Source organism: Lagenorhynchus albirostris, chromosome 20 (genome assembly GCF_949774975.1).
Source record: "Lagenorhynchus albirostris chromosome 20, mLagAlb1.1, whole genome shotgun sequence".
Lineage (NCBI taxonomy): Eukaryota > Metazoa > Chordata > Mammalia > Artiodactyla > Delphinidae > Lagenorhynchus > Lagenorhynchus albirostris.
The window spans coordinates 38374026-38386228 of NC_083114.1; the positions used below are offsets into that span (position 1 = coordinate 38374026).

At 56.3% G+C, this 12203-nt stretch overlaps 1 protein-coding gene across 3 annotated transcripts in view; it reads left to right on the forward strand.

Annotated features, from left to right (window-relative positions):
- Positions 1–10164, forward strand: part of ARHGAP23 (Rho GTPase activating protein 23) — an 81270-nt gene extending 71106 nt beyond the window's left edge. For all 3 annotated transcript variants that reach the window (XM_060135962.1, XM_060135961.1, XM_060135963.1), the window contains exons 21-24: positions 820–861; positions 1420–1516; positions 3590–3621; positions 8129–10164. In XM_060135962.1, the coding sequence (XP_059991945.1) occupies positions 820–861; positions 1420–1516; positions 3590–3621; positions 8129–9157 (1200 nt within the window). In that variant the 3' untranslated portion in view covers positions 9158–10164. The remainder of the gene's footprint in view (positions 1–819; positions 862–1419; positions 1517–3589; positions 3622–8128) is intronic.
- The last annotated feature ends 2039 nt before the right edge of the window (positions 10165–12203 follow it).

The following is a 12203-nucleotide window of genomic DNA, read 5'->3' on the forward strand; positions in this document are numbered from 1 at the left end:
TTGTTCACGTGTGAGCAATCTGTTTTTGTTCCTCAGAAAACTTTTAGAGTTAGAGTTTTTTGGGTTTTTTTTGCGGTACGCGGGCCTCTCACTACTGCGGCCTCCCCCGCTGTGGAGCATAGGCTCCGGACGCGCAGGCCCAGCGGCCACGGCTCACGGGCCCAGCCGCTCCACAGCATGTGGGATCTTCCCGGACCGGGGCACGAACCCGTGTCCCCTGCATCGGCAGGCGGACTCTCAACCACTGCGCCACCAGGGAAGCCCAACTTTTAGAGTTTTATCTTCAAGATTCTCAAATTTCACAAAATATATTTGAGTGGGATTATTACTTTATTTTCTATTCTGTTTGGCATTTAGGAGAAAACCTTGCCTGCCTGCCCCTCAGGGAACCTCCTAACACCTCCCTCTAGGCACTTGCCTTTTCCGGGGGGGTAGGGGGGTTCCACCCCTGTTGTCAGTGTGGAGCCTAGGCTGGTGTCGGGTACATGCAGCTACAGCCACCGCGGCTGGCCTTGTACCCGCAGTGGACCTGGCTGGCACTAGATGGCGCTGCTGCCCCCTCGCTTCAGGTGACGTGCAGGAGACTGTGTTTAGTGAAAAACAGGCAAAGAGAAGCTCTCCCTGAGCCAGCCATCCATCTGTGCTCAGGCCTTCTCCCACTCCAGGCTGCATTTCCTTTCCACACTGGGGTCCAGACTTTTCCATCAGGTGTGTCTGAGTGGGTCCTCTGAACTGAGCAGGTTGGGAGCCCGTGTCTCCCTGTCTTCCCTCAGCTCCTTCCCACGCTGATTCCATCACTTCCTTTTGTCTCCTCTGCAGTCAGACTGGTTCTTCAGCGACAACGAGGACAAGGGAGAGAGAGTGAGTGGTGCAGAGGGCCCGTGGGGTGGGGTCTGGTCGATGGTGGGCCCTCGTCCCAGGTGGGAGGGGTGGGCAGCAAGACTGAAGCAGGGGAAGGTCCCTGCCCTTGGGACATCCCAGTCTGATGGAAGGAACATAAGCCCTCTCCTCCGGAGCCTCCAATCTGATGGGAGACGACATTCCTCACCTTCATGAGCCCCAGTCTGAGGGGGAGATAGAGGCCTTGCCCTAAGGGAACTTAGTCCCGTAGCAAAGGCAGACCCTGTCCTCCAATCTTACGAGGAGGATAGAGGGCTTAGGAAGGTCCAGTCTGATGAGGGAGTCACAGCTCCGGCTTTTAGGGTCCAGCCAAGGTGTGGGGGGGAGGCACGAAACAGTCTAATGGGGGACACGTAGGACCTGCACTTGAGCGCCTGGCTGATGAAGGAGATGTTCCCTGCACGGGTGAGCCCCGGTCTGACGGAGGAGACCTGCGCCCTGTCCTCAGGGTTCCCCGTTCCGTCGGGTCTGCAGTCAGACAACTGAGGCTGTGCTGGCTGACCCTCCTTCTGTTTGCAGACCCCTGTGGACGACAGGGAGCCTCAGTCAGTGCCAAACATCGAGTACCTCCTGCCTAACATTGGCAGGACAGTGCCCCCTGGTGAGCCAGGCTCAGGTGAGAGCAGGGGCCTGGGAAGGGGTGGAGAGGGGGTGGGATCTGCATTCCCGAGGGTCCCAGATGGCTGGCCAGGGGCCCAGCTTCCCTGCTCCTGCCCGCGCCGCTGGACTGGGCTGTGGTGGGGCCTTCTGCCTCTCTGGGGAGGCCCAGCCTGCCCGTGTGCTGCCTCCTCCGCGACTCAGCCGTGCCCACGCCGGGCTGGGTAGGGGCTTTGTTTTCACTGATTGCTTTCCTGAGCTTTTTGTTTCTCATGGGCTGTGTCCTGGGCACGTTCCTCTTTTTAATTTTTCTTCCTTTTCTCCTTGCACCCCTCCACCCCTCCTCCCTCTTCTCCCTGTGCTCTCCCCCTATCCCCTGGATCCTGCCCCTTCTCTCCTCCTCCCCTTCCCTCCTCCAGCGGACCTGTTGGAGATTTAACGGGTACAGTGTGGCATCGCGGCCTCGGTCACTAACAGTGGCGGGTGATTATAAGAAGGCTGGGCAGGCACGAGGGGCAGGCAGGACGGTCCGGGGCCATGAGGACCTCACCCTGACATGCCAGTTACCCACAGTTGTTAACAACTTACCCCCACCCACGTCCCATCCAGAAGCCCCTTCTCAGGAGGAAGGAGGCCCTTGTTGGAGCCACGTCTGGTCCCTCGTGCCAGGAAGTCTGGGCACTGCATGGCTGCCCTCCTGCAGTCCCCCACGCTCTGTGGCTTTCTCTCTGCCGAGTTCGGCCACTTCTGGTTATCTGGGTGGGCGAGGCTTGCTGGTAGTGGGACCCAGCGTCTCCGGACACCAGGGATGCTACCCTGGAAGCCTCTGTATATCTATAGCTCCTGCCTCAGCCGCCTCCAAGGGCTGGCTCTTCCTGCTTCCGAAATCAGAGCCCCTGGCTACTCAGCCCCTAAGTCCTGCTTCCAGGCCTCTGGCCTTATCATAGCGGAGAAGTCCAGGGCCAAAGGAACGGCCAGTCCCTTCTTGGCTCGAGCCACTAACTCCTACCACCTGTGGGTGACCCGCCCTTAGTATTTTGACTGCGTCTGTCTCTGACAGAGGCATACCACAGCACCCCTAGTTGCAAGAGGCAGGCTGGGGAGGGGGTCAGAGGACATGGGGGTGGGGATGGCAGAGAGGACCCCCCCCCGGTCTCTTCTAATCACCTGCTGCCACTCTCCTGCCCCGTGTGTGTCGCCGTGTGGTTGGCCCGTCTGCTCTTCTCACTGTGTGCAGGGGAGGGCTGGGGAGGAGGCATCTAACTTGCTTGCCGGAGAGTGTGGATTAACCGCACCTGCCCACTGCCCCCTGGGACCCCGGGAGATCCTGGGATCGGCCTGCTCCCTCCCTGGTCCTGGAGACAGCACTGCCAGGACTTGTTTCTGGTTCCTTCTCCACCCCAGTGATATTAGGGGAGTGGGACCCGCATCCCTTCATAACTGATTATTAACAGCAGCCGTGCCCCACGAGGGCAGACTGACCTCAGGTCTGGAGGTGGAACCTCTCCAGGCTGTAATCACCAGCCCTCTCTACTTCCTGCCCCGCCCACTTCCTGTCTGCCCTGTCCTGCATCATTCACACGGTCCCTCTGCCCTCTCATGCCTGGAAGTGGGGCTGGGGGGAGGGTGGATCTAGGGCATCCACCTCTCTGTGCACCGTGTGGTCTCCATTTCTCCAGAGCATCTGTGATTTGATGTGTTTCATTGTTGTGGTTTCCGTGAACTGCATCTGATATTTGGCATTTTCTCTCCAGTGCTTCAGAGTAACAGGGATAGGAGGGGAGGGGAGAGGAACTAGGCCAAAGAAAAGTCCCCCTTGCTCTTAACCCTGAGCAAATGAGGGTCCAGTGGCTGGCAGCCTGATGTCACTTTCTGCCTCAAAAGGAAGTGGTTACTGACATCCTTCTCTGCTCCATCCTTATCCCATAGGAAGTGACATCAGAGGCCCATCACACTCCCAGGATCTGGGGAGAGCTCAGGTTTCCAAACTCCCTGGTTTCTGAAGCCTCTGAGGAGAGGGAATTGTGTTTACAAGACTCAGTCTTCTGTTGCTCAATCCAACTTTCATTTTTCTTTCCTTTCTCAACAACAGATTCTACCACCTGTAGTTCAGCCAAGTCCAAGGTAAGTGCCACGGCAATTCTGAAAGTCATATCCCTGTACGAGCCAGCCCACTTTGCTTTTTGGTCAAGGGAGTTGGGAGAATTGTGATTGGAGCCTTGAAGAAGATTGATAGTCACTGGGAAGGAAGGTGGGAAATACCGAGTGTCCAAGGTAAGCTGAGAAGTCGCTCACCTTGGCAGTGCTTGGGGAGGTAACTGCTGTAGTAGAGGATCCGGCTTGGGAGTTAGGTGGCCTGGAGGCAGTGTTGCTCAGCAGTTAGAAGCACAGACAGTCCTGGGCCTGAGCCCTGGCTCCACTACTTAGTAGCTTTGGGACATTGGGCAAGTTACTTAACCTCTTTCTGATCCTCAGCTTGCTCATACTATTTATGGGGATAAGAGTTATCCTCAAATGTGGGGTTAACAACAAATATGTCTGATATAATAATTATTTTTTAAGGTCTTTGCAGAGCCCAAAGCCAACAGAAGGAAGGAAATAATAAAGATAAGAACAGAAATCAATGAAATTGAAAACAATGAAACCCAAGCCGGTTCTTTGAACCAGGTCTCACAGGCAGTGAGTTGCCTGCTCCAGAGCCTGCCCTGTGAGACAGAACCAGTAAGGCCAGGATGCCTGCCCCAGGCAGCCCAAAGGCCAGGAGTGTGTCTTAATCAGCTCAGGCTGCCATAACAAAATACTATAGACTGGGTGGCTTAAAACAACAGAAATTTATTTTCTCACAGTTCTGGAGGCTAGAAGTCCAAGATCAAGATGTTAGCATGGTCAGTTTCTGGTGGAAGCACTCTTCCTGGCTTGTAGACGGCTGCCTTCTCACTGTGTCTTCACATGGCAAGCAGAAACCGAGCATGCATGCGAGAGAAACAGCAAGCTCTCTGGTGTCTCTTCTTGTAAGGGCACTAATTCCACCATAAGGGCCCCACCCTCATGACCTCATCTAAACCTCCCAAAGACCCCAAATACTATCACATTGGGGGTTAGGGCTTCGTCATATGAATTTGATGGGGGAACAGTTCTGTCCGTAGTAGTGGAGTCAACTAAATGTTGGCTGGTCAAACTGGGCTCATTTCTCTCTGGATCTCTAAGCACTGGCTGAGTCCCAGTGAGATCAGTGTGCCTGACACCAAGCAGGTGCTCATTAGCTCATTATGTGTCAGATGAAAGCACTGGACAGAAAGAAGGCTGCTCTAGTCTGGTGCAGAGGACCCCTGTAACCTCTCCATAGAGCCTCTGCCTGCACACCTCTGGTGATGGGGAGCTCACTCCATCACAAGACTGCTGTGGTGGGGAGCAAGTTCATTATAGTGACCTGAATCTAGCTCCTGATCACCTCCACCCCTTGCTCGTGCTAGACCCCTGGTTTCCTGTAGCCTCTCCTGGACTGACCCCCTCAACCTTTATGTGAACCTGCTGACCTCTGCATTCCCTGAAAGTGACCATTCTGACCTCATTGCTTCTGTAACTAGCCAGGATGAGAGGGTAATTTGATCAGATGATCCCAGCGGCCTCTCAGGTCTCTCAGAGAGCAGAGGCAGAAAGCGGTGCTGGCCACCATGTGCCTCACGCTGGTCATAGCAGTGCTGCAGGTGGTGCCTTCTGGAGTCGTGCTGTGTGGGCAGACACAGCCCAGGAGCTGCACGCCTGTGAATCCTGAATCGCTGACAGGCTCCGGCTTTCTCAAAACTAACTGATGTGAGAGAGTGCCGTGGCCACGGGAGGCAGCTCTATGTCTCCATCCACTACAAACACACTGCGTTTTCTTGCGCTTTCCTTTATCGTGCTTCACAGATACCGCATTTTTTTTTAAACAAATTGAAGGTTTGTGGCCACCCTATGTTGAGCAAGTCTCTTGGCACCATTTTTCCAACAGTATTTGCTCACTTCATGTCTGTGTCACGTTTTTGATAATTCTTGCGATATTTCAACCTTTTCATGATAATTATATTCGTTACGGTGATCTGTGATGAGTGAACTTTGATGTTACTATTGCAAAAAATTACGACTCCCTGAAGGCTCAGATAATGGCATTCTGTAGCAATAAAGTATTTTTTTTATAAATTTATTTTATTTTATTTTTGGCTGCGTTGGATCTTCGATGCCGCGTGCTGGCTTTTCTCTAGTTGCAGCGAGCAGGGGCTACTCTTCATTGCTGTGCACGGGCTTCTCATTGCGGTGGCTTCTCTTGTTGTGGAGCACGGGCTCTAGGCACGTGGTCTTCAGTAGTTGTGGCTCGCAGGCTCAGTAGTTGTGGCACACAGGCATAGTCGCTCCGTGGCATGGGGGAATCCTCCTGGACCAGGGCTTGAACCCGTGTCCCCTGCCTTGGCAGGCGGACTCCCAACCACTGTACCACCAGGGAAGCCCAGCAATAAGGTATTTTTAAATTAAAGGCTGTACTTTTTTTTAGCCATAATGCTAGCACACGCTGAACAGACTACAGTGTACGCATAACTTTTATATGCTCCGGGAAACAAAAAAATTCATGTGACTCGCTTTACTGCAGTATTTGCCTTATTCCTGTAGTCTGGAACTGAGCCTACAGTATCTCCGAGGTGTGCCTGTTACGCTGCAGCTGAATCAGGAGGTGACCTGTGAGAAGGGATGCAAGGGCAGGTCATTTCAGCCCAGCTGGGGACCAGTCCCAGCATCCGTTTCCACAGGGCTTTTTATGTTCAGGGGACCCCATTCACCCCATTCACTTAACATTTCTCAAGTGCCTGTTATGTGACAGGCACTGTACTAGGAGTCATGGATGCAAACACAAATAAGCCACTGACCTTGCCCTCAGAGAACTCAGGGTTTGATAATAGATGATATGGAAACAAAGCTATTCTGACATGAGAAGAGCTGGTGTATGTGTAGTTTCAAAGGCCTATGAGACGAGAAGAAGAGATTTCCCAGATCAGCCAAAGGGAGAGCTGGGTGGGAGGTTGCTGTATAGAGAATGCCGTGTTTGAGCTGGGCCTCGTAGAGGGAGTAAGAGCTCATCCCATAAATAGGGTGGGGGGGGTGGTGGGACTAAGGGCTGCCAATGCTAGTCCTATCGAGGGAGGGGTCGGAGGGCAGCATCGCCAGAGTGAAGGCTGTGTTGGGGCAGGGGGGGCACTAGGCAGGTTGTGAAGGGCCCTGTGTCTGTGCTTTATCCTGGTGGGGGTGGGGTCCTGCAGAGTCTGGAGGCGATTAGATTCCTGCCTTGCCTTAGAAGGACTAAGGGCTCCTGAGGAGGAAGGGCTGGAGTGAGGCTAGGGTGGAGGCAGGGAGTTCTATTAGGAGAGGGCAGAAGGGCCCAGAAAATGCAGAGTGAGGGTCTGAACAGAGGATGATGAGGAGGGAAGAGGGAGGAGGCAGAGAAATCACCCTGAGCTGGGGACATGAATGGAGGTAGTTTGGGGTAGGGAGCATAATGTGTTTCCAGATAGGTGAGTTTCAGGTGCTGGCAGACACCTTGGTAGCGACAGATTCAGTTGGAAGAAGAGTTCTGGAGCTCAAGAGACAGAGTTTGGTGTTGGCCAAGGGAGACCTCGGGACCAGGATGTCCCCAGGGAGAGAGGACAGAGGCTGAGAACAGAGCCCTGGGAACACGGCTTCTTAAGAGTAAGAGGAGGAAGAAGAGCCTCCCAAGAGAGGAGAGGCCAGAAAGGGAGGATTAAAAACCAGGTCGGAGGAGGCAGTGATGGGCAGCTTGGGCTCTGCTGGGGGATCATGGAAGGCCAGGACCAATAAACACCCACGGGGCTCAGCAATGAGCAGTGGCTGAAAGTTGCCCACCGTGGGGCTGTGAATCACAGTTTGGGAGCGGCTTCAATCCAAATCATCGGATTGTGCGGGATTTTTAAGCCACTTTTGGCAACAGAGCTGGTGGTTGGATTGATCTGGGGTTGGGGATTGTCAGGGTGGGGCGCTGATGGGACGGTGGAAATGGCATGGGGTGCGGTGGGAAAGGAAATGAGCTTGGGCGGGTTGCCCTGGAGGGGCCTGTACCTACTGAGTAGGTGGAAAGTCAGGTTTCCCAGGTGAGTGAGTGGCAGGCGAGGGAGGGAGGGAGGAGCTGTGGTCCGAGAAAGGTCCCTGCAGGCTCTGGTATTATAACCCAGAATAGTATATGTGAAATGGGTTCAAACTGTCGAGTGTCATTCGCTGTTGCGAGTCTATTATTAGGAGAGCTGTGTCTAAAAGGATTTATGCAGCACTGGATGTAGAGAATGGATTGAAAGTTGGGGCGAGGTGAGAAACCAGCCCCCAGCTCGCAGGAAAGAGCTGAGAGCCTGGATTAAGACCGGAGGAGGTGCCGAGGAGGCTTCAGGATTGAGGGGGGCGCAGAGGAGTAGTCTCTAGAGTGCATAGTGACACTCCAGTTGGGACAGCCGTCCAGGAGGAACAGCGGACGTGCGAGTGCTGGGCTTGGACCTGTTGAGATTGGGTGCTGTGGTGTTGGGGTGTAGGGGTGGGACGTTGGAGGGCGCTGAGGCTCTCCGGGCGCCCCCAGCACACTGACCTGTCTCCCGCACAGGGCTCGTGGGCCCCCAAGAAGGAGCCGTACTCCCGGGAGATGCTGGCGATCTCCTTCATCTCGGCGGTCAACCGCAAGAGGAAGAAGCGGCGGGAGGCGCGGGGGCTGGGCAGCAGCACAGACGACGACTCGGAGCAGGAGGCGCACAAGCCCGAGGCGGGGGCGGGGACGCCGGCGCCGGGGGCCCAGGACAGGCCGGAGGGGCAGCGGCCGGGCGCCGCCGCCCCCGAGGCCCCCGGGCGCCTCAGCCCCCCGGCGGCGCTGGAGGAGCGGCCGGCCGCGGACACGCGCTCCATCGTCTCGGGCTACTCCACTCTGTCCACCATGGACCGCAGCGTGTGCTCGGGCGCCGGGGGCCGGCGAGCGGGCGCGGGGGACGAGGCGGACGACGAGCGCAGCGAGCTTAGCCACGTGGAGACGGACACGGAGGGCGGCGCAGGGCCCAGGGGGCTCCCGGAGCGCCAGCCCTCGTTCAGCTCGCACCACCTGATGCCCGGCGACACCCTGGCGCGGCGCCGCCTGGCCCGGAGCCGAGCGGACGGCGAGGGCGCGGGCGCGGCCGTCGGGCTGCCGGGCTCCGCCTCGTCCAGCAGCCAGGAGTCGCTGCGTCCCCCTGCGGCCCTGGCGGCGGCGGCGCTGGGCTCGCGGCCCTCGCGCCTCGAGGCGCTGCGGCTGCGCCTCCGCGGCACCGCGGACGACATGCTGCCGGTGCGGCTTAGGCGGCCGCTGTCTCCCGAGACGCGGCGGCGCCGGAGCAGCTGGCGCCGCCACACGGTGGTGGTGCAGAGCCCGCTGACCGACCTCAACTTCAACGAGTGGAAGGAGCTGGGCGGAGGGGGCCCCCCGGAGCCCGTGGGCCCGCGGGCGCACAGTGACAACAAGGACTCGGGCCTCAGCAGCCTGGAGTCCACCAAGGCGCGGGTTCCGTCGACCGCCGCCTCGTTGCCGCCCGCGCCCGGGGAGCCGGGGGCCCTGCAGAGCCAGCCCCCGCGCCGCTCGGCTGCCTCCCGCCTCCATCAGTGTCTGTGACCGCCCCTCCCTCCACCTCCGCGCCGAGCGCCACTTTGGCCCACCCGGAGCCCCTTGGTTTCCCAGGAATCGCCTCTGCTTGCACCTCCGCCCCGCCTTGTTGCCCCTGGGAGCATCCGGGTGCAAGTGGGAGGCGCTGAGGCCGTGTCTCCGGTTTGTGCGCTGGAATTGCTAGGGGGCGGGCAGAGAAGACGGGACTGGACGCAGAGTGTGAGTGGGAGGGAGGGGGGCTCCGGGGCTGAGGAGACGGAGAGGGGCTAGGCTGCTGAGGCTCTGGGCAGGGCTCCTGGGGCGGTTCTCTGTCCCTTGGATAAGTGACAGAGTGTGCCCTTCTGGGCCTTTGTGTCGCACTTAGGGACCCTTGTCGGCCATGGGGTGTGGATAGGGACCCCCCAAGCCTCAGACTAAAGAAAAGACACTGGGTGATGCTGGCTCTTCACTCCTTTCCTCTGCCCACCTCCCCGCAATTAGCTCCTAGCTGCCAGCTAAGGGAGGGCGGTTGTGTATGTATGTCTGGGGAGAGGAGGTGCAGGGTGGTGGTGTCCATGGGGGGAGGGGCGTGGTGTGTGCGAGTGTGTGTAGTTACTGTCCCAAAGTGTTCCCAGTAGCAACTTCTGCCACTCCTGCCCCCTTCAAACCCAGCTCCCACCAGGGCTCCCTGCCTTCGGTGCACACAGGGCTCCTGCCCCCCTGCTGCTTGTCGGCGCCAGAGAAGGGGGTTGGGACTTCTCAACCTTCTCAAGAGGCAGGACTGAGACTCACCAGGGTTATTCCCCCACCACCACCTTTTTCCAATCTCTAAATCACACTCCCCAAGTGGTTTGACCACGGGAATCTGCCTGTTCCCCAGACGGTTTGGGGAGGGTCCACGGTCACCCCTGCTAGACCTCTTGCCCCTCTATTTGTTCTTCCAGCTGTGCCTGCTCCTTCCATAGCTGAGGCACACAGGCCCGAACCTTCTTCCCTTTAGGAGGGGGCGTAGAAAACATCCCTGGTGTCTCTGTCTCTGTCTCTGTCTCTGTCTCTGTCTCTCTCTCTCTCCCCCCACTCAACACACACGCACGCGCGCGCGCATGCGGACACACTGATTGATGAGCTCTCAGCCGGGCTGCTCCTTTTGGAAGGGTGGGTGGGACCCAGCCCCTCTTCCCAGCCCCCTCTTCTCCCCACAAGTTGTAAATAGACCTCAGATCACAGGCCTCCCCACACACGCCCTCACTCATTCCAGGGAAGCCCAGGTGGGGTTGTGAGCCCACTGCCACGTCTATCAGTCCTCTTGTTTTATGCAAAGATTTGCTGTAAAGTAGATTTCTCGCTCCTCCCTCCCTCATCCTTTATTGTAAATATTGTCTCTAAATGTGTAACATATTATAAAGAATTTATAAGGATTTTTAAAGATGTTTTGCTCATTTAAAAAAGTGCTGTAACAGTGTTGGATAAGCCTCTGCTCCACGTCCGCATGTCTCCTTTCACTGTGTCCTCGACACACCTCTCTAGGCGACAACTAAGATTTCCTGCTTCTGAAAAGTCCTGTCTGAAAAGTATAGTCTATATCTTGGAAATAAATGGCCTTCCTCGAGGCATGAGTCAGCTGTCTCACTTGTTTGGGAGGGAGGAGAGGGCAAGAACGGGGCTAGGATGGGGGAAGAGTGAAGTACCTGTGGCCCACGGAAGGAGGGCAGTGGGGCTGGACCAGGTGGTGGCAGAATGGAGACAAACCTTTGCTTCCTGGTGGCTTATAGGTGTCCTGGGAGACTGGCCTGAGCAATGACTTGGGCACAGAAGCAAGATGGAAGGGCACTGACCCTCATTGCTGCAGGAGATTTTCATGCACCTGTTCTGTCTTTTCCTGTAGAGACCAGGAAGGTGCACAGGCACCTTCCTTCTCAGGTCTGTCTGGAACTTCAGAATGGTCCAGAGGTGCTGCCGAGCAGAGAGGAGGCTCGGGCAAGGCCCAGGCCACTGATGGGGTTCATCCCGGCCAGCCGTCCTCATAGGCACTCCAGATCCAGGCGATATCCCAAGAGGACAGTATGGTTTTTGCCCTTCGTCTTATTCACATGTGTAGGCCTTACAACCTGGGATGGGCTTCCTTCCATGTCATGTCTCTATAGTTGCCCCTGCCAGCTTCCAGGCTGCCTGTGATGAGCCTAGTAGCCACCGGTAGGAAAAACAGATGACAGTTGTCAGAGAACCTAGGGAAGAGCCCTGGAACTGGGAAGAGCTTAGTGGCTCACTGAATCCCCTTCCTTCCTCCACCTCTGCCCCATAGCTTGTTTTTGTTTGGCAAATGAGCTAGAGCCAGTGTTATTGTGGGCCCACACCAGCCCCAAGGGCTTTCTATGTCCTAAGCTAATCCTCCAACACTCTTTGGGGCTCTGGCGACAACGCTGTTATCTCCATTTTATATATGAGGAAACTAAGGCACGGAGAGGTGACGTACTTGTCCAAGGTCACACAGCTAGTTAAGTGGTGAAGCCAGGCTAAATCTAAGCCCTGAGAAAAGACATAAAGACAGGGTTACTGCCAACTGGGCCACCTTCAAGCTGTAGTAGGTTTTGGATGAGAATGGATCAAAACCTTGTGTTCTTCAAAAACAAAGAGAAATGAAGACATCTCCAGTAAAGAAAAACAGAATATGTCATTAGCAGACGTGCCGTATAAGAAATACTGAAGGGAGTCCTGCAAGCTGAAGTGAAATACATTAGATCTGGGGTCCCCAGTCCCCGGTACAGGTCCGTGGCCTGTTAGGAACCAGGCCGCACAGCAGGAGGTGAGCGGCAGGCAAGCAAGTGAAGTTTCACCTGCTGCTCAGCATCGCTCACGTGACCACCCGAACCATTGCTCGCGTTAACTGCCTGAACCCTCAACCATTCCCCGCCCCCACCCCCCAACCCCGCCCCAGTCCGTGGAAAAATTGTCTTCCATGAAACCGGTCCCTGGTGCCGAAAATGTTGCGGACCACTGCGCTAGATGGTAACTTGACTCCACACAAAGAAATAACACCAGTAAGGGAAACACATAGGCATTATAAAAGACAGTATAA